Source organism: Vigna unguiculata, chromosome 1, assembly GCF_037176805.1.
Source record: "Vigna unguiculata cultivar grain cowpea cultivar isolate G323 ecotype 2 chromosome 1, ASM3717680v1, whole genome shotgun sequence".
Taxonomy (NCBI): Eukaryota; Viridiplantae; Streptophyta; class Magnoliopsida; order Fabales; family Fabaceae; genus Vigna; species Vigna unguiculata.
In genome coordinates, this window is record NC_140792.1 from 12,121,195 (window position 1) to 12,148,735 (window position 27,541).

The window sequence follows — 27,541 nt, forward strand, 5'->3', positions numbered from 1 at the left end:
TAACACGTAATTCCATGACCCTGTTAATGGGAGTTCATGGTGATGCCCCATTTATATAATTTGAATTTGGTAAGGATTCAAGGTAAGGTTGCATCCTGATACTCTAAGGAGTCAATTAGTCTAACTTAGAGCGGACTAACTCTTGTGGTGAGAGTAGTAGGAGGCTTGAAACTCATTAAGGACTAAAATTGTGTGTGGGGATTGAGACATTGTACCACTTGTAACACTTAGCTTGGGGGTGAGCAGAGATATCCACCACAAGTGCATTAATTAAAAAAGAAAAATAAAAGCTTTGGAGTAAATCAAAATATTTTTATTTATTTATTGTCTATAATATATTGATCAATAAATTTAAAGATTTATTAATAGATTCATAATTTTTTTCATTGATTTTTTTTATTAATATAAATTATTTTAGTATCTTATTTTTATATTTTATTTTTTTATAAATTCAAGTTTATTTTTGTAACGTCCCATTTAATCGATAATCCTAATTAAAAGATACGTCACACAGGATAATATAGCAGCGCGGTCTTGGAACATAAGTATAACTCCAATTTAAAATTAGAGGCTAATCAAATAGATGGGCCATAGCCCTATAACGAAGGAAGCCCAAAGCAGTAGAATCCAGTCTAGACAGACTAGACATCATAATCATCCCTTTCTGTTGACCTCAAGTACCTCTCGCATATGCTCTAAAGCTTTTATTTTTCTTTTTTAATTAATGCACACCGAGACTTGAAGGAAAATAATCATATACGTGCTTTTCTCAATCCTCCTTCTCAGTCACAACATCACTTTCCTCCGTGAACCCAACTCAATCAAACCACAATGGAAACCCAGGAAAACGACAGCGTCGTCGTCGAGGCGGAGCCTTCCACTTCCCACGCTCCCGACGGCGACGATCCCCTCCGGCAGAGCTCCGAAGTGTTGGCGAGAGGCTTGTCTTCCATGCTCTCTTCGGTGATTACCGATTTCGATTGCAGAGCTAACCAAACTCTCCGAAGTCAGGACCACCTCTCTTCCGTCCTCGATCGTCTCACGGGAGGTTTATCTTTGTTTCTTCATCTTTTTTTAACAACATTGTGCCAGGTTTTCAATTGTTATTTGCTTTTGAGAACGATTCAATTTATAAGCAGTGCATTGCAAGTAGTTTTTACTTTTACCTTGTTGTTATTATTGCTTTGGATATGTGTTGAATTGGTTGAAAATTGGATTTAGTTATATGGTTGGTTATAGTTAGTTGAATATGAGGCTCGTGTGCATCAACAGGGTCTTAAATTGTTGGCAAATAGCCCTGTCCCTTAAACACGTAATCAAAGGTTTGATATGCACATATGAAATATATTTGTTATTCAAACTGGTCAACCTCTAAAGGGATCTCAGTTATTCCAGAGATTAGTCTTAGCCCCCCACACGAGGATGGTTCACCCAAACAAAATTATCATATAAGGCTCTTCTGTGTAATTGTAGTTTTCTTTATCTTTTCAATTCATAATACTTTTATGATATTGCCCTTGCTTTTCTGAATTTCTTTTTTACTGTCTTTGAACGGTTAACGTTATTAGTTTATGAGAGTGAGTTCTGTTATGGCTTTTGGAAATTGAACAAACTTTGCTTGTGGTTGTGGACATAGGCCTAGAGCATGTTTGGTAACAGGTTCTTTTGGGTTCGGGCAGACAATAAAATAAGCTAATCTAATCCAAAAGTTTAGTCAGCTTACTTGGTGAATTGAGGTCCATGTCAAATTGTATGTATATTTGAGTGAGCTGATCAAGTGGATTTCTCATGGGAAGAAATTCCTCTTGTTCTACTTACTATATGAAATTGTGAAGTAGTAACTCTAGTACTAAACTGTAACACTATTGTGCTCAACTTACTGGTGTCCGAAAGAAGCTCATTATTGTATAGATGGAACTAATACCGGAATATGAACTTTTGTGGATATACAACAAACAGAGGTGACGTTTTTCTCATTGTTATCGATATCAAATAGCAGCACATAGCAACCATCCTCACAAACACTACAATGAGATAGTGGATAGCAGGATCCCAATATCGATACAAGGTAAATAATGTATACCACACATATTAATGCTAAAAAATAAAAGATTACAAATTCGAAGATATATTAAATAATCGAAAATCATATTCTTAAGCTAAACACACAAGTCAATCAGAACAAAAATCAAGAAATCAAGTGTGATTTTTAAGCAGGTGATACTATGATTGCTTCAGGGTGAAATTGATGTTTAAAATAACAGAATAATTCAGCACAAAAACAGATAGAACAGAGGGGGTGATCAGTAGACTAAGGAGTACTTAGGAGGAGGACACGAGAAAAAATAAACAGGGTTGAGTGGCAGAACAGAAGCAGGGAAGGCAAGAATCTTAAGACTTTTGTGAGAAATGAAAGCAATGAAGGAAGTGCAAGCAATTGACGAAACAGAGTATGTACAAAACAGAAAAGTGGGTAAACCTAGGTTGTGCTGAAAAATGCTTGGCTTGAAATTAGGGATGTAAAAAATGGAGCCAAACAGATTTTGAACTTCAAAACTGAACCAAAAAAAAAGTTAAAAATTGATCAAACCAAAACCGTAAAAAGAACAACTTTAATTGTGGTTTAGATTGGTTTTTTCACCTGCTGTTAAAACTAAACTAAACCAAACCACTCCAATAATGTGATTATATTTTTTTGTAGCATTATGTAATGGTATTTTGAAATTTTCAATGATAATATGTGATTCTATGTGAGTTGGAGAATGACATTGACTATATGTGGCTAACTGATTGTGAATGATTTATTATATACTTCTTTTTTTAATAATGGGTGTCGGGGATCACACATTGTCCAGAGATATAGTCAAATTATAATATACAAGTAAGGTGAAAATTTCATCTTATCAAACCATTTTGAGAAGTTGAACTAAACTTAAAGTCCACTTTTTAAGAATAGGTTTGTGATGCAATTATTATCATATGTTGTCTTCTGCTTCTCTATACTTACGGTTATGTAAATAAAATGTTCAAGGGTTAGTCATGATTCAATTAGTTATCAGATTTTACACTAATTTGTTAGATGTTATATTGAAGATATTTCAAAAGTCAATTTGTGTCTATTTGAACCGCAAAACATCAGTTTGTTTTAGTTTGGATTCAAAAGTGTCTTCAAATCAAACCATATTGAACTCCATACTTTTATGTTTGGTTCAAATATTTTTTTGTCTAAAAAGCAAACCATGAATAACCCCACTAGAAACAATCCGGCAAGCACTTGGTGGTTTGTGTCAAAACAGGCAAGAAAGCAATTCATGCTGCATGAATGAAGCTTTGAACAAGGTTTCTGTTCTGTCATCAGTTTCAGCTCTTGCAGCCGCTACTGAGAATTGCTCCACTATTTTAATTCTGTAGTGACCTAAGGCTGCTCAATGTTTCCACTGTAGTGAACTACTGACTACTATGCTATATGGTCAAGAGAGAAAACAATTAATCCCACCATTTTGCTTGTGGTTCTTAGGTTTGTCTCTCCAGATACTTTGGAAACGTTAGAAACAACTTAAACCTGAGTCTTGAGTGAGAAAAGTAGGCACCTTTAGTACTTGGTCATAACTTTTAGCCACAGTCTCTCTAAGCTTTATATTTTGGAAACTTGGAAAAGCCATGAAGAGAAGAAGTATTGCTTGTTATTCTAAGTATACTGGAAGAAGGAAGAACGTGCAATTCATGAAGAGGCATTGTCTAGTGTACTGGAGGTGCACGGGATTTTAATTTCTGTGGTTAGACTTAGAGTTTTTGTTCGTTGCACAGTATCTAAAGTTGCACAGTAGTTATAGTCTCTGCTTTTTTCGTATATTTGCCAACTTAATGCTAATTTTATGCATTTGCTTGCTTTAGTTGCTATTGGAAGAAGAATTTATATTATGGCGCTGCTAGATAAAATTATTGGACACTCTCGAATAATGTTTGCATTACGATTCTGTTATTAATTTGGCATGATGCATATACTGAAATAAGCAAGTTAAGCCGGAAAGTTATACGCTCCTGATGGGCTAATTGTTTCCAGTTTTTTCTTTCTTAAATTACTGTTTGCAACTGAGAATTCTGTTATAAAATTCTGATGTTGGAAACAGTTATGCCAACGAACTATGTGGTCCATATGAGCAAAGTTCTGTAGAGGGTTGATTTCATAGCACCTCCCGGTGGGGAACGTTTTACTCAGAAAAGTTAATATCTATTTGAATTAATGCCTTGGTTGGAACATTTATTTTATAACTCTAGAGAAGACTCATTCCATGTCAGTGAAAACATCTATATGGGTATAGTGTAGCATATTTTGTGAAAGATGCTTTGCTTAACCTCTATAAAAGAGTGTTTTACTAATGAAGTGTGGAAAACAGAGCGTGAAAGTTAGATGTGTATAAAGCCAATTAAGTATTCCACTGACTTTAAAATGTAAAATAAACTACACTCCTCCCAAGATAACTAACTTATATACTTGTCTGCATGATGACAAAATTCTAGTGCTCTTGTAGTCTCTCTCCATGTTGTCTTCATTAGCATGTCAAACTTATGCCACTACTAAAGATTCTCCTATTACTTTAAGATGTCTTAATTTCTTATTACACTAGGTGTCCAGTTTGCTGACCTGAAATTCATCTTTTTCTTTGGCAGAACTTGATCAGTTGCTTGAAGATGCACCTTTGCCATTCATAATGCAGCATGCTGCTAAGATTTCTAGTGTTAGGAAAAGAGTTTCATCCCTGAATTCACTTCTAAAGTCCATACAAGGGCGGATTGATAATATAGATCGCATGATATCTGTTGGTACTGCTCATGGTATAGACAGGTCTCCATAGACTTTATTTCATGGTCGTTTTCTAATAATTAGTAACTGAGTATTGGATTTTTTTGCTGTTGCTGGTTTCCCCCCTTGTGTATGCTCTTCCTTTAGTCAGTTACAGTTTTATTTCGCTGTGCAATGTTTAGATAAAATTTGCAGTCTAATTTTCTGACCATTTTTTTCAACAATCTATAACCGAAAGATTCTAGATGAATTTACCAGTCATTGTTACATATTTCATCATGACAAAATCTAAATTTAAGCATGTGAGATTATAATTTTCTTCCTTAGTAGGGGCAAGTGACTCTGGTCAAATGATTTCAAATATTGCTGTTATACGGCAGGAATTTTGTTTTTGCTTTATTTAAATCTCCTTATTGTTGTGATTAATATAATTGTTATTTGATTTTATCATCTCAAATAGCTTGTGCCTCTGTGCTTGTGTTAAGTTGTACCAGAATAACTTGTCCAGGTTTACTAGCTTGTCAACAGTCAAAGTGTAATCTTCTCGGCTATATTTAAACCTTGGCTGCAAATTTGTTCTTCTATCAAATGAATTAGTAAAAGCTCCCTTCCACGTAAAAACGATGGAAAACTAATACTTTGTGCTATATATATTTGAAGTTAATAGTTCTTGTCTCTCATCACTTTCATGCTGACAAGTTAAGCCGAACTACATCAGTTTGCATCACTGTGTACGACTTGAGACTCCTCTTCTTAGCCTAGCTCATAGCTCTGACCTGGTTTCCTCTTAGTTGGAGAAAGCTCCGTGACAACTTTTTTTTTACTTTACAATCGAGTTTTATCCTTTAGGCTTTAAGAGGAACTGTTGAATCCACATACACTTGCCATGAGAGAACTGGAATCAATCACTCTAGCTGGCATATTCCAGATCAATCATGGAGTCACTGTGATAGTTATCTTATCGGGTAGACCACAAGCATCACGGCTGCTCTGGCCTGATAAGGAAAGTGGTCAGTATCCACTCTATGCTTAAATCTGCTTCTAGGGCCACTGAAGATTTTGACAACCCTATTAGTTATGGTATCTACTGTAGCTTGAGCTGATTAGGATTGACTACTACACAAATGATCAGAAGTCCTAGCATGTGACAATCTGAATTAGAATATTGATAACTTGCCAAAGTGCACGCTGTGCCTTTTTAGTTGACAGGAAGGTCGAGCTTGCATTTTGCATAATTTTTTTGCTACAAGCAGACAATATAGTGATTCTTTTTTTATTTACAGTGGCTAGTAGGTGGATAAATAGTTCTTTGTCAAACAATTTCCAACAATAAAATGATGATGAATGACTTGTACTCCATTAGTTAGCATTGACATAATTAATAACCTTCTTTTGAATTCATATTCTTAATACCAACTTATTTTGTGTGCAATTTTGCAGAGAAAAACAACCACTGAAGTTCTAGGTGAAATGTCGTCAGAATAAGCAGCTTCCTTTCTTCCCTCATGTACCAAATATGTAATGTATACTTAAATTGAATTCTTCTTGTCAAGCACATACCAGCTTAGTGCCCATTAAGGAGTAAGGATTTTAGAATAGGATTCCAGTAACAAGCTGTAATTGGGTTACTTTTGACGAAGTAAAAATTCTTTTCATTCATTAAGGAATTCTTATTTTAAACTGAAAACCTGTCTTAAATGATAAACTTTATATTGTTAACAAATATAAGAATTGGAAAATATTGTATTACCTTTGATAGTATTTACAAGTAGTCATTTTATTTCAATTTTATGCTTCTCTATACATATCCCATTCCCTGCATTTAGGAAATGGGGAAAAAATGAGGAAAGCAGGAAGCTATAGCATGGTGGGGCTACTTAACAGGTTCCTCATCTAAATTAGCATACGTTGTTTGTTGGTGGTAATAAAAAATCGGCCCGTTTCATTCATTGAACTTGTGAGACAGAGTCTGCAAATGCAACCCAATCAATTTCATTGAACTATTTGCATCTTCTAGACCATCTAGATGCCTAGAAGATGATATATAGTCGTAATATATTCAAGACGTGCAATGTTTATATATAAAAATACTTAAAGATTGGAAGGATATGGTGACACATGCAAAATTTGCGAAGCATTAGCAGATCTTATTTCCCGAAGCAAGTGGCCAGAATCATGGCTTTGTTTGCTGTTGTCGTTTTGCTGCACTAGTGAGTGAAGAAGAAAAGGAAAGAAAGGAAATAACATAACATCTCAGCTGGAAGCAAAGGTTCTTCTGATTGAGGTACAGTAAAACCGTAAAAAGTTGTGGAATGCATGCAGTACTAAATTCCAAAGGGACCCAAGCCCATTGCAGTTTTTATGACATGCGCTAACATAACAACAACAAATTATCCTTGACAGTCCAGCTCATGAAGATACTTTGATGTAACTCCAGTAGTTCACATGCCCCCACACTGTAGTACGGACTTCACAGGTGGTGGTGGTGGTAGCATTATTCTATTTCTAAAACATCCATCCTCTCACCTGCTCTTCAATCTTACAAGGGGGACCTGCAATGTTGATGAAGATGAGGACAGAGATATGTTCCCAAGTCAGTCATCTCTTCCTTCAAATTTCTTTCATGTCAATACTAATAATTGAAATGAAGTGTGATTAATTTAATCATATCTTCCCTCTTTTTTAACTGTTTTATCTTTCACTATACAGAAATTATTTGTTATTTGTGTCTGCCCTCCTCAACTTTAGATTCTCACACTTTTTAGCCGTTAGCATTTTAGCAACAGCACCCTCCTTTTCTCATCCCTTTTGTGCACTGACCCAGTGACCCACTCCCTATGCAAGAGAGAGGGGAGGGAGGGGGGGAGGGGGGGTTGGGGTTGGGGTTGGCAGTGATGCATATGATAGGGTAAAAGGGATTGGATGAGGGGGAATCTGTGCAGAGACCCAACTGTACATAAGCACGTTCTCTCTTTGATGCCCCAAAACTCTCCCATCAGCCTTTTGCAGGCTCCCTTATTATTCAACAAACATATTGTTTTCTTTATGAGACACAGAAAATCAGAGGGAGGAGATCATGCTTTAAATACACTCACCCCCTCCCTCCTATTCAATAATACTACTACTAGGTCTAGTAGTATTTAATTAATGTAATTAATGAGGTTGCTTTTCAGCTGATTTACCTCGCAAGATAGAAATGATTGCACCTATCCATCCTCATCTCCATATAAAGCAAAAGAGAGAAGAAAGTAATGATAAAGTTGAGCTCACTAACCAAAAAAACCAAACTATTATAAGTCACGTCACACAATCCTGACCTGGCTTCGTAATGAAATTAATTAAGAATACGAATAAACTAGCAAAATATGGCAAGAATCTAGAGTTATTTGGATTTAGGGAATACTACTGAAATTACAACCACATGCACTTCCCTGCACATGTGAAAAGACACAAGTAGCCTTGCGATGCTGCATTGGGACACAGTAAACAGACACCGGCAGCATCACTATAAAAAGAAGTGTTGGTAGGTGCATCCATTTTCACGTTGTCACAAAGCCCAAACTCTAATGGGAACAAATGTGGTATTATAATGGGGACTACTAGCTTAGGACTGGTCAACACAGCTCACCCATATATCATATCAGATGCATCAAAATCCGAGTATGGACGAAAAAGCCTATAAATATATAAAAAGAAAAAGAAAAGGTGAGCAAGATGGCTCCTCATGCCTGCGATACTGCCTAGGTAGGGTTTTCAGGTTTTCGCGCTTTTCTTCATTTCTACACACTATAGGATGCAATAAATTGCTCCGATGCACCCCCTACCTGTCAATATTAGTTGATGATAATAATACCTAATCCACTTTTAACCCATCATTCACCATTAAATTATTATATTACATCACTAAAAAATTTAAAATAAATATCTTATAATAAATTAAAAATAAGTTAGAAAAATAATTAAAATATCATCATCATTAATTTTATGTCTCAACTTTCTCATGTAACATTTTTATCATTATCTTTCAAATTAGATTTTAATTCCTTCGATAATTATCGATTAATAAAGATGTTTATTTTCATGAACATCAAAAGCAAAATAGCAGTAATCATACATTATGTTTTTCATTTCTTTGTTGAAATGAGAATTATTTATTTATTTGGGGTGTAATAGATATAGCATGCTATGCTACGGCTGGAATGAGAAAATGTCGAATCAATAGTTCACAGTATACAGAACCCCAGACCCCAGAGCATGCGCTCAGGTGAAAGATGGGACACCACTTCCACAACTGAATTTTGTGAAAAACAAACTCAGATCTATTGTTTCCTCCGATTAATAACATTGAATTATTATCACATCAACAATTCTTTTTCCTTCAATTTTGAAAGTAAAACATCCCCAATTAATAACCTTTCATCGCTTTACTCATTCCTCCTCCATTACAGAGACAGTCTACAGTGATGCAGACACGATACAAGATTCATTTTACTTTATTTATTCAGAGAATTAAAAATGACCACGCTCTCTTCACATGGGTTTTGGCTTTTATGGTGGCTAATATAGCCCGAGTATGGCAACATGTTAGCCACGTGATTTTAGCCTGTTCCTAACTACTAGAAAAACAAAACAAAAATGGAAGCATCATTATTTTATATCTCCTTGGTTGGTGCACTTTTCGTTGCCGTTGCTGAAGAGTTGTTTGTTTGATCGCAGCTTGGTACTAGTGGGGTACATGATGCGTGTGTAAAGATATAGATAAATATATGAAAAAAAAAGGGATGAAGTTTGGGATTTGGAAATGGGAATAAATGGATCATGAACCAAGGCAACTAAACCGACAGAGGGTCCAATCTAATTAGGAGTTTAATCCCCAAGACCCGTGATAGTACCACGGAAATAGAACCATTACTATCACCATAAAGGATGGAAAAGGGGAAGGGGTCCAAAGCCATTCAACTTTTCAACATATCCCTTCCCTCAATTATGCACTTTGCTTATACCAAATATCAAATTGCTTCTAACAAACAGGAAATGGTCCTACCATATCTAATTACCAACGGACCCCATCACCTCCATCACTCAGATCTTTTCATCCAATGGATCCATCATCAAGTGCACAAACAACTTCATCCAACAAACCATAAAACCCTGACGGACAACAAACATAGATCACCCAATTTCAGGCTCTTCTGTTCCACCCCTCCATCAATATCTCGGACGCACACAAACGGCAAATTTAATAGTGAAATCGTGTTAGATTATTCATTCAAGGATCATAATCCCTTCTGGGAAACTCATCCCATCTCCAAGATCAAAATACACATCTTGATTAAAAAATTAAAAGGAGAGAAAACAACCCTGTCCCCACCCTATTGAATCTTCCATAAAGGTCACACACTCATCAGCTTCAGGTGTGTGGACCAGCCCCAAACTAATCCCATCCCAGAAAAATAAAATACAATATATCCATGTAAACCACACATCATAGATTAAAAATAGACCATAATTGGTCACTTAAGTTTTAATTAAAACTTCATTGTAATAAGGTTTGGGATCAGACTGACGTGCAAATAATAATTCAGCAGAGCTGGCGCCTCTGTTTGAATTTTTGGCATCATTTCCCAAAACCCTTCACAACATAAAAAAAACAATAACCACAAAACAAAACCTACAAACAGACACGAGATAAACTTAACATGTTATCCCCACAGATCTCGAAACATTTTAATCAATACTAATAAAAAAAATCACTTTCTACTTTCCCACTATGAATTTAAAAAAAAAAAAAATAACAACGCCGTGAACAACCAAAGAGCTCACTGTTTCAGACACAGTAACGGATCTTTTATCAATTATCATCATGATGAGAAAACAACAAAGGGCATCTAAAAATCCATCCAACCCCACCTCGCGTATTTACATTAATCAACCTAAAACTTTAACAAAATCAAATTAAATGAACCAACCAAACCCCCAAATCAACACCGTGCTTCTTCCTGCAATATTTCCATTCCGGGATTAGATAAAAACAGAACAGAGAGATGGATTGATCAAGTGGCAAAAAGGTGAAAAAAAAACAAAAAAAAGCCTAGTCAATAATATGTTACCCTTTATCTTGCTCTAAAGAAGGGTATTTACGTCAATTCCGATTACTCCTACCACTTTGGTGATGCCCCCTGTTACTCCCCGTCGTTTCTTTCTTCTGCGGAGAAGAAAACAGTTGCCCGAACCCGAAAACAGAACCGGATTTAGACGCGCCGCGGAGGGAGCAAACGGGGACGTTGAGAACGGGCGTGACTCTGACGTTAGCTGAATAAGAACGTTCCATGCCACGGTGCTTGAAGCGGGGCCCACCGTTGAACGTGCTGGGAGAACTCGAGCTTCGTTCCAAGCTCTGGAACACGATTTTCCCCGAAGAGTTCATTCTAGGGCTGTCCACGGAAACCCCCCTACACCCAACCGTTTCCGGTTCTCTCCGGATCGGACTCCTCCCAGGGCGGGAAGGCTGATCCAAAACGGTTTTGTTGGAGTCAAAGGACCCGGCGCGAGGTTTGACTAATCGGATTCTAGGGTTAGGGTTTCGGTGGATCGAGATCTGACTGAGGTTAGGGTTTACGTTTGAGGTCATATTGGGGTTAGGGTTTGATTTTTCAGAGTCAAGCGAGAGGCGAGGGAGGTCGTCGTGGTCGTGGCTGGACGAGGAGGATGAGAGAGATAGACGAGAGGAGATTGAGAGGGATTCGGCGTCACAGGAGTTGGTAAGAAGTGGCGCGTTTTCGGAGGTGGTAGAAGACGACGCCGTTTTGCGGTGAAGGAGGTTTTTTAGGGATTTGGAAGTGGTGGAGGGGGAGGGTTTGGTAGGGGTGGTAGTGTGGTAGAGTTTTTTGAGCCCGAGGAGGTCTTTCCAGCGGGAAGAACAGCGTGGGGCTTTGGGGGAGAAGACATAGGGGTCGGTAGGCGTAGTGGTGGCTGTGGAAGAAGGGGATTTGGGAGTTTGTGGGGAGATTGTTGTTGTTGCGGCGTTGGTTAGGGTTAGGGTTTGAAAGGTGGTGGTGGTGGTTGTGATAGTGGGGGTTTTGAGGTGAAGAGGGACTAGTTTGCCGTCGGAGAAGAGCTGGTCGGCGGGGAGCATGGTGGCGGGGGGATCGAGGGGGAACTCGAAGTCCGGTTCGGGTTCGGATCCGCGTGGTGAGAGCCAGGGAGGAAGGTCGAGGAAGGTTGTTTCCGGCGAGATTGCAATGTTGTTGACGCAGGCGGAAGCCATTGTGAGAGGATCATGCAACGGTGTGTTTGTTTTTGAGAGAAGTTGCAGAATGAATGAAGAAAGTAGCGAAGAAGAAGAAGAGAGTGTGTTGGTGCAGGTTAAGGTTAAGGTTAGCAATGGTGGGTGGCAGAAGAAGACGCATATATAACAGTTCTCTCAGCCTACATGGAAACTAGGGCCACGTGTCTCCCTCTTTTCTCTCTCTCTCTCCTTTTCAACAAAAAAATTAAAAATTTCACTTCATCATTATTCCATACTTGTCTCTTAACCTTTTTTTTTTTTCTGTTACAAAATTAATAGTTAAGTCTCTCTTTTTATAATACACTATTAGCTGGATCATTTCTACAAAATATCAGAAAAAAAAATTTTATTATATATATTTTATGAATTCAGTATTATAAAAATCTTCAATTTTCTGGTGCAATTATGTTTTTAAAACAAAATCTTCCACATTTGCAGCACGAGACTCGGTTGGAATTTTTTTTTTTTATGAAATGCAAATTAAAAAATAAATAAATAACCCAATGACACATTCTCTTTCTTTACATAAATGAACCTATTTATTTATTATTTATTTGTAGAAATTTTGTTGTATTTTTGAGGTTCATGCTTATCTGATGTTTTGTTTGATGAGTCAATTTTGATTTCGAAACCGTGTCCCACTGGTCTTATCCTCTTAAGCCCGTTTCCTTATATGTAATAAATTAATATAATATTAAAAGTTATATCTAATATATTTTTTGTAATAGAAAATCATGTATAAAGTCTTAAAATATTAGAAAATATTTTCAGTTCATAAATAATATTATATATATATATATATATATATATATATTAATAATTTACAAGTATCTTATACTCATGTTAATTTTAAATTAAATAAAATATTTAAAATACTAAAGGTTAATATTTAATTTCTACTTTTAGTATTACTAAAGATTTGACAGCATATATATTTCTGAGCAATAATAATTATGAATAATTATTTCAACATAATTGTAGCATAATATAATAAAAAATAAACAATGATAGGTTTGAATATAAATTATTTTCGATGCGGATTAACAATATCAAATTTAACACTTTTATTATTATGATATGTTAAAAATAATGATTTAATTATTGTTAATTGAAAAGAAAATGTGATTGGCTGTTATTATTAATTTAAATTTATTATTGATAATAAATTTATAAATCTAGTATTAATTAGAAAATTAATATTTAAAAAATATTCAATATATATTAAATTTATAAATAGTATTAGAAATATATGGATAAATATAGTATAACATTATAAATTCATTGTTATTAGTAAATGTAATTTATTATTAATTTATAAATAGTATTATAAATATATGGGTAAATATAGTATAACATTATAAATTTATTGTTATTATTAAATGTGATTTATTATTATTACTAATACTAAATATAATAATTTATCATAAACATATTTATTATATAAAATAAATATATCATTATTAATCTAAATTTATATTAATAATATTAATTACTTATATTTTAATAGAATTATATATATATATATATATATATATATATATTCATATTCTATAACTATATATAAAAATAAATTTTCTTTTCTTCATAATTATTATTCCTATTTTAGTTTCTATAATAAATTATTTATCATTTCTCTAAAAATAACAGATATTTTTACATGTTTTTTACAAAATTGTCCTAATAATTATGTTTTGTTTTTTACTTTTTTTTTCTATTCATCTACTATTATTTTTTTTTCTTTTCTTCATTTCTCCCACTTTATTCTCGATAAATATAAATTTATCATGTATATTAATTTAATAAAATTATAATATCATTATACATTTATTAAAATAATATCATACATATTTTAAAAATACATACTTAATGTTTATTTATGTGATATATAAAAAGAGATATTTCATTATGGTGTTCATATTTTTATTTCTAATTTATCCTTTTCTAAATAACTGTTTTTTAAAAATAAAATAATTATTTTATTATTTTTAATAGATTTAACTCTTTTATTCATTTAATTTATCTTTTAAATTAATTATTTTTAAATTAAAATAAGTTTTTCTTTTTTAAATTATCTATATATCTATGTATGTATAGAAAAGAATATTTTATTTTAGTGTCCATATTTCTATTTTTAATTTTATCCTTTAATAAATAATATATTTTTTAATTAAAACAATTGTTTTATATTTTTATTTTTAAGTAACTGTTTTTATTGATTAAACTGTTTTATTCATTTAATTTATCTTTTAAATTAATTGTTTTAAAACTAAAATAAATATTTTTAATAAAATAATTATCTACAAAATAAATAAAAAAATATACAATAAAATTTAAAAAGTTGTTGATATTTATTTTTAAAATTAAAAATAAAGAGAAACACTTGTGCGCGTTTCCACTGGTATAATTTATAACAAACTAGTTTATTAAAATGGTCAAAATCTATAATCTATATCGGGAATATCACAAGATTAAAATACAAAATATATTTATGACAAGTTAATTGAGATACCTATATCTTTTCTTAAATTTGCTAAGATTCTTTTTCTACTTTAATTGTTTTTGTCTGTAAGGTCCAATTATTTTTGTGCCTAAATATTTAAGGGTTGTTTCAAAGTTGGTCCAATGCCTAAATCCTTAAGGATTATTCCAAAGTTGGTTGGGCCTAGGGCTGGCCCAAGAAAGGAACCAGACCCTAAGTCTGTCCTAGTCTAATCCATTTTCTTCATTTGGAGAAAACGCAGTCGTCAAGTCCCTAACCCCTCTCCAGAGCTCTGCTAGGATTTACCCAATCTCAATCAAGTGAGCTCAGTTCATCTTCTTGATTCGTGTAAGTACTCTACGACTCATACACCCCTTTGTTTCCGTTCGTTGTTCACTTTTCTAGCTAGGTTTTCGTTGTGAGTTTGTGTTAACACTCGTTCCGTTTTTCTGTTCCAGCTTGCCCATCAGTCCCTGGAACTGTTGCATCCCGCTATTGGAGTTGAACCCTCTTTCTAGCTAGTTCCGGGTAAGGGAAGCTAGGATTCATGTTTTAATTCGCTCTTTGCATGCTTTTGGTTTTGTTACATGTTTCTGGTGATAGTGTATTGCTTATGATACTGTGAAAATGCGTTGGGTGTTGTGGTGAATGAGTTCCTGGTTGAACGCGCGTGGAATAGTGGGAGAGAACTGATATTCTCACCCAAGCGAGCTCGTCTTGCCTAGGTGAGAATAGCAGGAACTCGCCCAGTTTTCTGCTCGAGCGCTCGCCCAGGCAGGAGGCTATGTTTTTTAGTGACGAACTGTCTCGCTCAGGCGACACAACCTTGCCTAAGCGAGAGCTCGCGAAATTCTCCAGGGCCACTGTTGCAGTCTCGCCTAAGCGAGATTCTGCAGCTTGGGCGAGAGCACTCCTCTCGCTTGCGAGGACTCCCAGCTTAAGCGAGACCTAGCTTCGTTTCATGAATGTTGTTGGTTGTTTGATTGGCTGGTTCATTGATTTATTATATAAAGGGGGTGGATATACATGTACTATGTATGTTATGGGTGGGAACTAATGAATTGGTAATGAGCTTGGCATGAGATATGATTGATGGTTGGTCATGTATACTAAATGACATGTTAATGGTATGCATAGGAACTTCATGATTGGTTGATAATGTATGAGTAAGGTTTGCGTAGGACGTAATCCCATGACCCTTGTAGCGGGGCTTGTGGTGGTGCCTCATCATATGGACATAATTCTGTGGGCCTTTTTAGGGGGAGTTCATGGTGGTGCCTTAGCTATTGGACCTAATTCCATGAACCTCGAGGTGAGAGTTCACAATGGTGCCTCAAGATTAGGACGTAATTCCACGAGGGTAATGTGGTGGTGCCTCAAGGCCGGGACATAATTCCACGAAGGCCATGTGGTGGTGCCTCTTGTAAGGATGTAATTCTGCGAAGGCCTCGTGTTGACGCCTCACTGCTAGGACATAATTTCACTGTCTCGTGGTGGTACCTCATTAAGCGTATTCGGATAGTCTAGTATTGGAAATTTTAAATGGTTTGGTATATCATGTGTGGTTTCCCAATATTTATGCTTGAATATGTAATTGTATGTTGAGTGTATGATATGAGGACTTTTTCACTAGCTTACCCTTTGCTTATTTGTATGATTATGTGTGGTTTTCTCTTTGCGATGATCATCAACCTTATTGATGTGAGCAGATGTCAGAACCTTTGGCAGTGGTAATAATAATAGAGATGTTGCAGTTTGATGAATCTTGGACGACTATCGGGCTCACTTTGGGGGCCACAACTTTTGGAGTTTAGTAGTAGTAATTTCTCTCGTTCTTGACGAGACTCTGTACTTCGTTTAGGCCATGTGGAGCCTCTTCCTTTTGTTATGAATATGTTGGGATACTGTGTACGTCATATTTCAAATTTCCGTATTCTGAATATTTTTATATATGTCACATTTTATTTAAATTAATTTTATCTATTTAACTGTAACGTTACATTTTCTAATCTTTGTATCAATGAATTCAACTCTATCATATTCGGTGCATAATCGTGGTGTTTGGATTTAAAAAGTGGCCGAAAACTGGGAAAAAATATAAAAGACTTTTTTTTTTTTTTTAAGTTTGTGGATAAAAGAAGTTGTTGGATTTTTTTATCAATTAACTTAAATGATATATTTATTTTCGTGAAGCTTAATAGTTGTACATACTATTCGTGTCATTTAGTCAAATAGTATTATTTAGAGTCAATAATCATTAAGAAGAATATTAAAAATACAACATAAAAGCAGAAAAAGTAAAATTTTATGGATAAAATAATTAAAACCATAATAAAGACACTAAATTTTGTTCTAACACGTCTTTTACGATTTGATTGATGTTAGAGTACATTTAGAATCATTCTTTGTAAGATTAGAAAGTATGACTAGGATGTATTTAGATTGGTGCATGCCGATAACGGATACGGATATATTTATGATTACAGTTATTTTTGATACTCACGTATTAATAGAGTGGATATAGATATTATAGTATTTTTATATGTAGATATTTATATTTATTATATTCTAATTTAAATTAAAAAAATGTAAAAAACATGATTAAAATATTAATATATTAATTTTGAATGTATTATTTTTTTATCAATTAGTTCTAAAAAAATCATTTTTTTAAAACTATCATTCAACATTATTTAAATGGGGTTATTTGAACTTTATTTAAAATTTATGAATGTTATATATTGTATTTTATTTGAATTTACGATTAAAATATGTTGTTAAATATTTATTTTTATTTTTTTTAAATACTTGCGGGTACCCATGAATATTAGAAAATTATGTGGGTACCCGCATAACGGATACCCGACGGATATGGATATGGGTGCATGACGGATATTTATCAAGCGGGTATGGTACGAAGGAGCTACTACTTGTACCCTACCTATCCCATTGTTGACATTCCTATGTGTGACCATAATAATCTTTATTTTTTTAGTTCTTTAATATATTTTTAATATTTATTTTTCTATAAAATTTAAAATTATTAATAAGAATATGAATTAGAAAATTTTTTATATTGATAATTTATATAGATCATTAAATGTGTTATTAATAAATATAGTTGTAAAATAATAATCTAATTTAATTTAAACTTTTATTCACATGTATTTAAATTACTAATATTAATTATTGATATTAAAAAACTTAAAGTATAATTTAAATTAGTAATAACCATCAAAAGTTTAATTTATTATATAATAACTTAGATCAACATTTTAATATAAACCTTTAACATTTCAAATAATTTTATTAATTTATATTAACATGATTTTAAAGTAATTATGTATTATTTATGTGACGAATATACTAAATCACAAATAATAATGTTATTATTATGGTATATATATATATGTGTGTGTGTGTGTGTGTGTGTGTGTGTGTGTGTGTGTGTGTGTGTGTGTGTGTGTGTGTGTGTGTGTGTGTGTGTGTGTGTGTGTGTGTGTGTGTGTGTGTGTGTGTGTGTGTGTGTGTGTGTGTGTGTGTGTGTGTGTGTGTGTGTGTGTGTGTGTGTGTGTGTGTGTGTGTGTGTGTGTGTGTGTGTGTGTGTGTGTGTGTGTGTGTGTGTGTGTGTGTGTGTGTGTGTGTGTGTGTGTGTGTGTGTGTGTGTGTGTGTGTGTGTGTGTGTGTGTGTGTGTGTGTGTGTGTGTGTGTGTGTGTGTGTGTGTGTGTGTGTGTGTGTGTGTGTGTGTGTGTGTGTGTGTGTGTGTGTGTGTGTGTGTGTGTGTGTGTGTGTGTGTGTGTGTGTGTGTGTGTGTGTGTGTGTGTGTGTGTGTGTGTGTGTGTGTGTGTGTGTGTGTGTGTGTGTGTGTGTGTGTGTGTGTGTGTGTGTGTGTGTGTGTGTGTGTGTGTGTGTGTGTGTGTGTGTGTGTGTGTGTGTGTGTGTGTGTGTGTGTGTGTGTGTGTGTGTGTGTGTGTGTGTGTGTGTGTGTGTGTGTGTGTGTGTGTGTGTGTGTGTGTGTGTGTGTGTGTGTGTGTGTGTGTGTGTGTGTGTGTGTGTGTGTGTGTGTGTGTGTGTGTGTGTGTGTGTGTGTGTGTGTGTGTGTGTGTGTGTGTGTGTGTGTGTGTGTGTGTGTGTGTGTGTGTGTGTGTGTGTGTGTGTGTGTGTGTGTGTGTGTGTGTGTGTGTGTGTGTGTGTGTGTGTGTGTGTGTGTGTGTGTGTGACTTTTTAATGGTATCAAAAAGTATTATAAATATAAAATTTAGATTGAAAATAGTTTATAAGACAGTATTTTATTTTGAGTAATATTAATCCATATTTTTATTAGTGTTATTTGCATTTTTGAAGTTTTAGTCTCCACAATGATCTTGAGCATCAAGCAGCAACAAGGATGAAGTTTGTTATGTATTAGATGTTTTGGTGGTGCTTATTTTTTTGGGTTGACGTTATTATTTGAGCAGGTTCTTTGGGCAAAGTTCTCTGTTGGCCACAAACACGAAAATTTTCACATGAATTTCGCACTCATATTATATATATTAGTACGTACCTTAAGTTGGAAACTACGCAATAAAATTGTTATATTGACTTGAAGATGGATTGAAGATTTTTAAAATCTCATTTACTTCTTGAGTTTGAAACTGTTAGTGTTTTTACGTGTCAATAACTATTCCTATTTTATAGGATGTACTTGGTCAATTTGTTTTCTTATTTTAGGCCTCCTATAATGCTGCAGTAACCTTGAGTTTGAAACTGTTAGTGTTTTTGAGTATGTAGGCTATAAAAGCCAATGCCTTCACACTTGAATAAACACTTGATTACGAGTTATAACAATTGGTATCAGAGCTCCGCAAGGGACTTGATATGGTGTGAGCTAAACATCAAGGGGCCTGATACAATGTGAGCTAAGCATCAAGTGAAAATTGTGAGTGTACAGTCATGTCTACTGCAGAAAAATTTGTTCAACCTGCCATCCCAAGATTTGATGGGCACTACGATTTTCGGTCCATGACTATGGAAAATTTTCTACAAAGCAAGGAACTGTGGTAGCTTGTGGAAGATGGCATACCAACGTTTGGTATCACACCAACTGAGGCACAACAGAAAGTTGAAACAGAGGCACGTCTTAAAGGTCTGAAGGTTAAGAACTTTCTTTTCCAATTTATCGATCGAGAAATTCTTGAGACAATGATGAATAAAAGCACATCACAGGCCATATGGAGATCTATGCAGCAGAAATATCAAGGTTCAACAAGAGTGAAACGTGCTCAACTGCAAGCACTACAACGTGAGTTTGAACTCCTAACCATGAAGGATGGCGAGTAGGTTGATAGCTATATAGGGCGTACACTTAGTATTGTCAATAAAATGAAGTCTAATGGTGAAACTATGAACTCCAGCACCGTGGTCAGTAAGATTCTCATATCTCTAACCACAAAATTCAACTATGTAGTGTGTGCTATTGAGGAGTCTAATGACTTGAGTACCCTAAGTCTTGACGAACTCCATGGCAGCCTACTAGTGCATGAACAGTGGATGCAGCACGCTCAACCAGAAGAACAAGTATTAAAGGTGACACATGATGATCGTTCCAGTCCAATCGTGGTCGTGGCTAGGAATGTCAAAAATATCCGTACCTGTGGGCAGAGGCGGAGCCTCATAGGAGCAAGGAGGGGGCCCCAAATATTTTTTGATTTTTTTAAAATTATATATCCATTTTTTTAATTTTTAAAAATTTTGAAAATTTTAAAACTATAAATAGTATATTTTAGAAATTGATGATAATTAAATTGTGTCTCTTTATTTATTTTATAAAATACAATAGTTAATGTTAATAAATAATAAAAAATAAAAATATATTTAGGTTTAATTAGTCTTCTAGTATCTGTTTTCGTCTAAAAATATCAAATTGTCACTAAATTGAAACTAAAATTGGAAGATCAACTTATATTTTTGAAAACAATAATCAAAAGAGTAATTAAATCAAACATTTATTAAAATATTTTTTATTTTCTTCTGTCATTGCCTTTTAAAATTTTAACAAAATTGTACTCATCTCTCACTATCATATGTTTTTTTTTTGAAGAAAATTGAAGTTAGACACATCTCTCACTCTCATTTCTCATTTGTTTCCTTCATTTCTCGAAGAAAAAAAAATATAACTCTCTCTTGTCTTATTTGATGATGAAATATTATTTTAATAGTTATTAAAATTATTTTTTATCTCATGAGCCTTTTGTATACTTATTTTTTATTATTATAGAAGAAAAAAAATAATGTATTATGTGTTTTTTTATAACCGATTTTTAATTGTGACTTGATTATAATATATTTTTCTTCTAATACTTATGTCTCTCAATATTTTATTAGATTATGATAAATTATTTTTTAATATATTTTAAAAAAAGCATATCGATGAAGAATAAAATAATGAATTTATTTTGTAGAAGTAGTAAAAGGAAGCTACACGTAAAGATGAAAACAAGTTAAATTATATTTCTTCACATCTTTTAAAGTATTTAAAGCATTATACTAATAATCCAATCTAACGATCCAATTGTTTTATAGAAGAGACATTTTTTAAAGTGTTATACTAATGGTCTAATCAAATGATCAAAAAATTATATTATTATGGCCCCTCCAAAACTCTTGGTCAAGATCTGCCACTACCCGTGGGTATCTGCGGATAAAACTCGCAATGGGTAGGAAATAGATATTAAAAATGGATACCTGCTACCCGTGGGTACGACCCGTGGGTACGAGTATTTTTGATACCCGCATATTAACGGAGCAGGTACGGGTATCATAGTATCTGTACCCGTGGATACCTATACCCGCTAAACTTTAATTCAGAAAAATACCCTTATATATATATATATATATATATATATATATATATATATATATATATATATTAGTAAAAACATTTTGTCCTAATTTTTTATAAGCTACACATCTTGTCTTCTGTCTTCATTCTTCCAACTTCAAGTATTGGTACGTTGTCTTCTTCCAAGTACATCCCTTGACATTTTTCTCTTCTCATTCTTTGAAATTGGGCATATACTAAGGATGGCAAAACGGGTCAACCCAGCCCGTTTTGACCCGACCCGTTACTAACCCGTCCAAAATGGGTCGGGCCGGGTTGGCCCGCTACCTGGAAACGGGTTGAATAATAGAACCCGTCCCGCAACCAGACGGGTTGGCGGGCTAACGGGCCGACCCACCATTTTTAATTTTTTTTTCTTTCTATGTTTCCGATCGCATAAAAAATGGAGATGAAGTGCACCGTGCAGAGGATTTTCACAGAAAAAGGATGAGAACATGTAAAAATCCCAATATGTAAAACCCCCAACCTAAAAAATTTCAATGTGCAAAATTTCAGATCTATAAAATCCCCAATACAGAAAACCCCAATCAGTAGAAACCCTAACCCTACAATACATCACAACCAGAACACAACCACCAGAAATCAACAACCTTTCGTAGTGGGAAGAAGGGTTCTCAAAGTAGAAAGAAAGGAAGAGTGATGGAAGGGAAGTGTGGTGGTTGCTGCCGCTGTGCGTCTCCAATCACGATCCCGTTCTCCCTTGCGTCGAGGTGGTGGTTGTTGTCGATGCGCGCCTCCTTTTCCGATCTCGCTCTCCATCGTGTCGCATGGTGTCGCGATGGTTGTTGTTGTTCGCGGTGGCAGTTGTTGCTCACAGTGGTGGTCGCTGCTCACAGGTGGTCGCTGCTCGTAGTGGGTGGTCATTGGCGGGTTCACTTTTTCGCAGTGGTGGTGGTGGGAGACGAGAGTGTTGGTATGAGTTCGAGAATGTTGGTGTGAGTGTTCGAGAGGGTTCGAGAGAATGATGTTGCTGCTGGTGACAAATAAAACAAATGCAGCCCACTGATGTAGTCCAATTTTTTAAATTGTAAACGGGCTGCGGGTTGGCCCGCTTGAATTCACGGGCTGGCCCGACGGGCTGCCAGGCTGAGCGGGCCGGGTTGGAGTGGGCTAACGGGTTATAATTTCTGTCCCGGCTCGACTTTTTTTGAGCGGGTTGACGGGTCGACCCGTCAGGTCTGGCCCATTTTGCCAAGCCTAGCATATACATCAAACCATATATAGATAATGGCGTTTATGGTATGCTTGTTGTCAAATGATGAAATCAAAATAAGAATACTTGACACGTGACAGAGGTTTATTATTTGATTATTTTTCAGGAATCAATCGGAGAGAGTGAACTTGTTGATCAAAACATTAATTAAAGAATCTCCATTGTGTTGAACGTCATTTTATATTTATTTTTATAATTATTTGGACTTGTATGGACTTGATTTAGTTTAAAATTTATTTAAAATTTATGACAGTGATGTATTTTATTTTATTTTATTTGAATTTATGATTAAATATTTATTTTTTAAATAATTTTGTAAATATCCGTGGGTACCCATGGATATCCGCGGGTATGAAGAAAATAGACGGGTACCTGCATAACGGATACCTGCATAACGGATACCCGACAGATATGGGTACGGGTACGGGGCAAATATTTATCTAGCGGGTAGGGTACGGGGGAGCTATTACCCGTACCCTATCCGCCCCGTTGACATCCCTAAGAGGCAGTCACGGACGTGGAAGAGGCTGTTGACGACAATTTTTTAACAAAGTGCTTGTTGAGTGCTTTCAATGTCACAAGCTTGGTCATTATCAGTATGAGTGTCCTGGAGCACATAAGCAAGTTCATTATGCAACTTTTGGAGAAGCAGTGGAAGACAAAGAGGAGATTCGATTGGTTGCATATGAAGAGGTAATCCAGTTTGGTCAAGTGGAAGACTGGTTTCTTGACTCTGGATGCAGTAACCATATGACTGGAAATTAGCTCTGGTTCACTAAAATCCATGAAGAAGGACTCAATAAGACTGTCAAGCTTGGCAATGAAACTACATTGAAAGTAGCTGCAAAGGGAAGCATTCAGGTACACATCAATAACGTGGCTTATGTCATTTCAGATGTATATTATGTGCCGGAACTCAAGACCAATCTTCTTAGTCTCGGTCAACTTCAAGCACATGGTCTCACCATTCTGATTAAACATAATACATGCAAGATATTTCATCCCGACAAAAGCTTAGTCATCTGCACTACCATGAAAGGAAATTGCATGTTTCACGCTTCAATGAGCTCTCAACACTCTAAGTGTTTTCAAATTGAAGACACCATTGTAGAAAAGGAGACATAACTATGGCATAAAAGATTCGGGCATCTCAATTTCAAAGGACTTACCACACTTGCCAATAAGCAAATGGTGGTTGGTTTACCTTCACTAAAAATTCCTACGACTACGTGCACTACGTGTCTCGTTGGCAAGCAACACAAAAATGTTATACCAAAGCAAAGCTCTTGGCGTGCATTCACTAAACTCCAATTGGTGCATGCTGATTTGTGTGGTCCCATTTCTCCTGCTTCAAACAACAATAAAAGGTATATACTAAGCTTTGTTGATGATTACTCTCGTAAAGCATGTGTTTACTTTTTAAATGAGAAATTCGAAACATTCAACGGCTTCAGGAGCTTCAAAGCATGTGTTAAAAAAGAAACTGGATCGTTCATAGCTTGCCTAAAAACAGACAGGGGTGGAGAATTCATGTCTAAGGAATTTTCAGACTTCTGCAAATAGCAAGGTATTTCCAGGCAATTGAGAGCTGCCTACACCCCCTCAACAGAATAGAGTTGCAGACCGCAAAAATCGCACCATCATGAACTCTGTAAGAGCAGTGCTTTATGAAAAACAAATACCAAAATCCTTCTGGCCTGAGGTTGTCAAATGGTGTATTCATGTGCAAAACAAGAGTCCTACCACTGCCATAGATCATGGAACTCTAGAGGAGATGTGGACTGGACTCAAACCACGGGTTGACTACTTCAGGGTATTTGGATGCATTGCCCATGTTCACGTTCCTGATCAAAGACGAAGCAAGCTAGATGATAAAAGTCATCAATGTGTCCTCTTAGGTGTGAGTGATGAAACAAAAGCCTATAAACTTTTTTATCCGATTACCAAAAAGATTATTATCAGCAAGGACATGATATTTGAAGAAGACAAAAGCTGGAATTGGGAAGAAGAAAGAGCAGAATCTACGCCTACTGCTCTTAATATGAATGGCCAAAATGAAGACGAAAGTAGCCAAGAAGAAGAAGAAGATGATAATGTAGTGGTCACATCTCAACATGGAGAAGAAAGTGAAAATGTAGAGCTTACACCTCCACATATGGCAACCACAGAGTCGCAACAATCAGATTTCACAAATACTCTAGTTCAAGGGAGGGCGACAAGGACTCATCGACAACCTTCATGGTTGGGAGATTATGAGACTAATCTCTTCGTAGAAGAGGAGGAGGATCTACTGGCAATGATGTTGACTGATTCTGCAGATCCTCTCACATTTGAAGAAGCCAAAACTAGTTCGAAATGGCGAGAGGAGATGGATACGGAAATACAAGCAATTGAAAGAAACAACACGTGGGTACTAGTGGATCCACCTGATGGAGTTATACCCATTGGAGTGAAGTGGATTTTCAAAACAAAGTTAAATGAAAAAGGCGAGATTGAAAAGCATAAAGACAGATTGGTAGCCAAAGGTTACGCTCAGAAACATGGAATTAACTACACAGAGATTTTTACTCCTGTTGCTAGGCTCGATACAGTAAGAGTATTGTTAGTTGTGGCTGCTCAAAATGCATGGGAAGTCTTCCAACTTGATGTTAAAAGTGTGTTCTTGCATGGTGAAATTTAGGAAGAAATCTATGTTTACCAACCCGCTGGATATATCAAGCAAGACCGCGAGAGACAAGTTTACAAACTAAAAAAAGCCCTATATGGACTCAAACAGGCCCCAAGAGCCTGGTACAACAAGATTGAAGCGTACTTTGTTAAAGAACAATTTGAATGTTGCTCCAGTGAACACACCTTGTTCACACAAAAAGGTTAGAAACAATATTTTAATTTTTAACTTGTATGTAGATGATCTAATTTTTACTGGGAGCAACAAAGATATTTGCGAAGAATTCAAACATTCGATGCAGCTAGAATTTGATATGACAAACTTGGGCAAAATGAAATACTTCCTTGGCATTGAGGTAATACAAAACGAAGCAGGAATTTTTATCTGTCAAAGGCGCTATGCACGTGAAATTCTTGCACGATTTAGCATGTTAAATAGCAACCCCATCAAGAATCCCATTGTACCAGGAACAATTCTATCTAAGGATGAAACAGGAAGTCCAGTCGATGCTACACAATTCAAACAAGCCATTGGCAGCCTTATGTACTTGACAGTTACAAGACCAGACTTGATGTTTGGAGTCAGTGTCATTAGTAGATACATGGCCAATCCTAAAGAGTCCCATTGGGCAGTAATTAAACGTATCTTTAGGTATCTCAAAGGAACCATTGAACACGGTTTCTTTTATCAAAAAGGAAGAAAGATAAATTTCACAACCTACAATGATAGCAACTATGTAGGAGATCCAGATGATAGAAGAAGCACTTCCGGATCAGTGTTTATGATGGGAACTGCAGCTATATCATGGGCTTCAAAGAAACAGCCAGTGGTAAGCCTCTCTACCACTTAGGCCGAATACATTGTTGTAGCACATTGTGCATGTCAATGTATCTGGCTCAAAAGAATTCTGTAACATATTGGAAGAGAAGAACAAAAACCCACCGAGATTCTTTGTGACAACAATTCTACTATTCAACTATCCAAGAATCATGTCTTTCATGGCAGAAGTAAACATTGCAGTGAGGTTTCATTTCCTCAGAGATTTAGTTAATGATCAGATAGTTAGATTAAGATTCTGCAGTACAAAAGAACAGATCGTTGATGTCATGACCAAAGCTTAGAAACTTGATCAATTTGAAAAAATCAGAAGCATGCTTGGAGTATTCAAGGTTGATGAAGTAAGCTAAGCTTTAGGGAGGGATTGTTAGTGTCAGTTACTTTATGTTTTACGTGTCAATAACTATTCCTATTTTATAGGATGTACCAGGTCAATTTGTTTCCTTATTTTAGGCCTCCTATAATGCTGCAGTAACAACATTAAGTCTGTTATTTTGTTTTTGAGTCTGTAGGCTATAAAAGCCAATGCCTTCATACTTGAATAAACACTTGATTTTTTACGCATATACTGAGTTATAACAGAAACCTTGTAATGTCAATAATTAGTTTTCAGTATTTTTTGGGTTTTAGACCCCTGTTAATTTCAAAAGTTATGAATTTGATGTGTACTTTGTTGCATGCTTTGTCAGGCATTAACACACTTGTATTTAAACTTAAGACATATGCCCTACAAGGGTGTAAAGTTTTTTCCCATACAGTTTCTTCTAGTAGTGGCAACATATTATTTCTTAACCACTTATTAGTGTTAAACTGACATCCCTTAGAAGTTCCCATATTAGGGCAAGCTGAATTTGTTGAAATTGAAAAAAATAAAGCATATAAATGTGGATTACTATTCGGTAACCACTTTGGTGGAGAAATGGAGATATGAGACTTATACATTCCATCTCCCCACTCGAGGATTGACCATAATGCTTCAAGATATTGCACTTAAGCTCAATATAAGATATGATGGACCCCTAGTTGTTGCTCTCACAATGTTTAACTAAGAAGAAATATGTTATACATATTTAGGTATCATGTCTATCAAAAGATATTCGTTACTTGGTTCTAAGTTTGTGTTCACTTTGAAAGATGAATTTGAAGGAGGGTGAGTGGATGAATTTAAGGGGATTTGAAGGTAATGTTTGTGTTGTTTATTATAAGGCATTTGGAGATGAAAGTGAGTGGATTTGAAGGTAAAGTTTGTGAAAATTTGTGAATTATTTGATGGATGTGATAGACAAAAAAAATGTTTTAATACATAAAAAGTAAAGATTACAAAATTGTCATTGTAACTAATAAATTCGTAAAAGAAAACATTAACAACAT

At 35.3% G+C, this 27,541-nt stretch overlaps 2 protein-coding genes, 1 non-coding gene and 1 pseudogene across 5 annotated transcripts; 2 read left to right on the forward strand and 2 right to left on the reverse strand.

Moving 5' to 3' along the window:
- The first annotated feature begins 740 nt into the window (after positions 1–740).
- Positions 741–6,491, forward strand: LOC114174574 (SNARE-associated protein-like protein). 2 transcript variants are annotated; one of them, XM_028059411.2, is made up of 3 exons: positions 741–1,048; positions 4,672–4,846; positions 6,245–6,491. In XM_028059411.2, exons 1-3 carry the CDS (start codon positions 832–834, stop codon positions 6,267–6,269), a joined length of 417 nt encoding a protein of 138 aa, XP_027915212.1. In that variant the 5' UTR covers positions 741–831; the 3' UTR covers positions 6,270–6,491. The 2 variants fall into 2 exon arrangements, with proteins under 2 accessions (XP_027915212.1, XP_027915216.1); XM_028059415.2 differs by having other exon boundaries at positions 745–1,048; positions 4,672–4,836.
- Positions 6,492–7,032: 541 nt separating this feature from the next.
- On the reverse strand, positions 7,033–12,271 carry LOC114191670 (uncharacterized). 2 transcript variants are annotated; one of them, XM_085670130.1, is made up of 2 exons: positions 10,915–12,271; positions 7,033–7,356 (listed from the first exon to the last, which is right to left on the reverse strand). In XM_085670130.1, exon 1 carries the CDS (start codon positions 12,069–12,071, stop codon positions 10,947–10,949), a length of 1,125 nt encoding a protein of 374 aa, XP_085526256.1. In that variant the 5' UTR covers positions 12,072–12,271; the 3' UTR covers positions 7,033–7,356; positions 10,915–10,946. The 2 variants fall into 2 exon arrangements, with proteins under 2 accessions (XP_085526256.1, XP_027936809.1); XM_028081008.2 differs by lacking the exon at positions 7,033–7,356 and adding an exon at positions 10,630–10,803 and having other exon boundaries at positions 10,915–12,270.
- LOC114165704 (small nucleolar RNA Z122) lies at positions 10,355–10,433 on the reverse strand. Its single transcript, XR_003599760.1, has one exon. It is a non-coding gene; the product is annotated as a small nucleolar RNA Z122 (small nucleolar RNA).
- A 7,124-nt stretch (positions 12,272–19,395) lies between the features above and the next one.
- LOC146888706 (uncharacterized) lies at positions 19,396–20,337 on the forward strand (annotated as a pseudogene).
- The last annotated feature ends 7,204 nt before the right edge of the window (positions 20,338–27,541 follow it).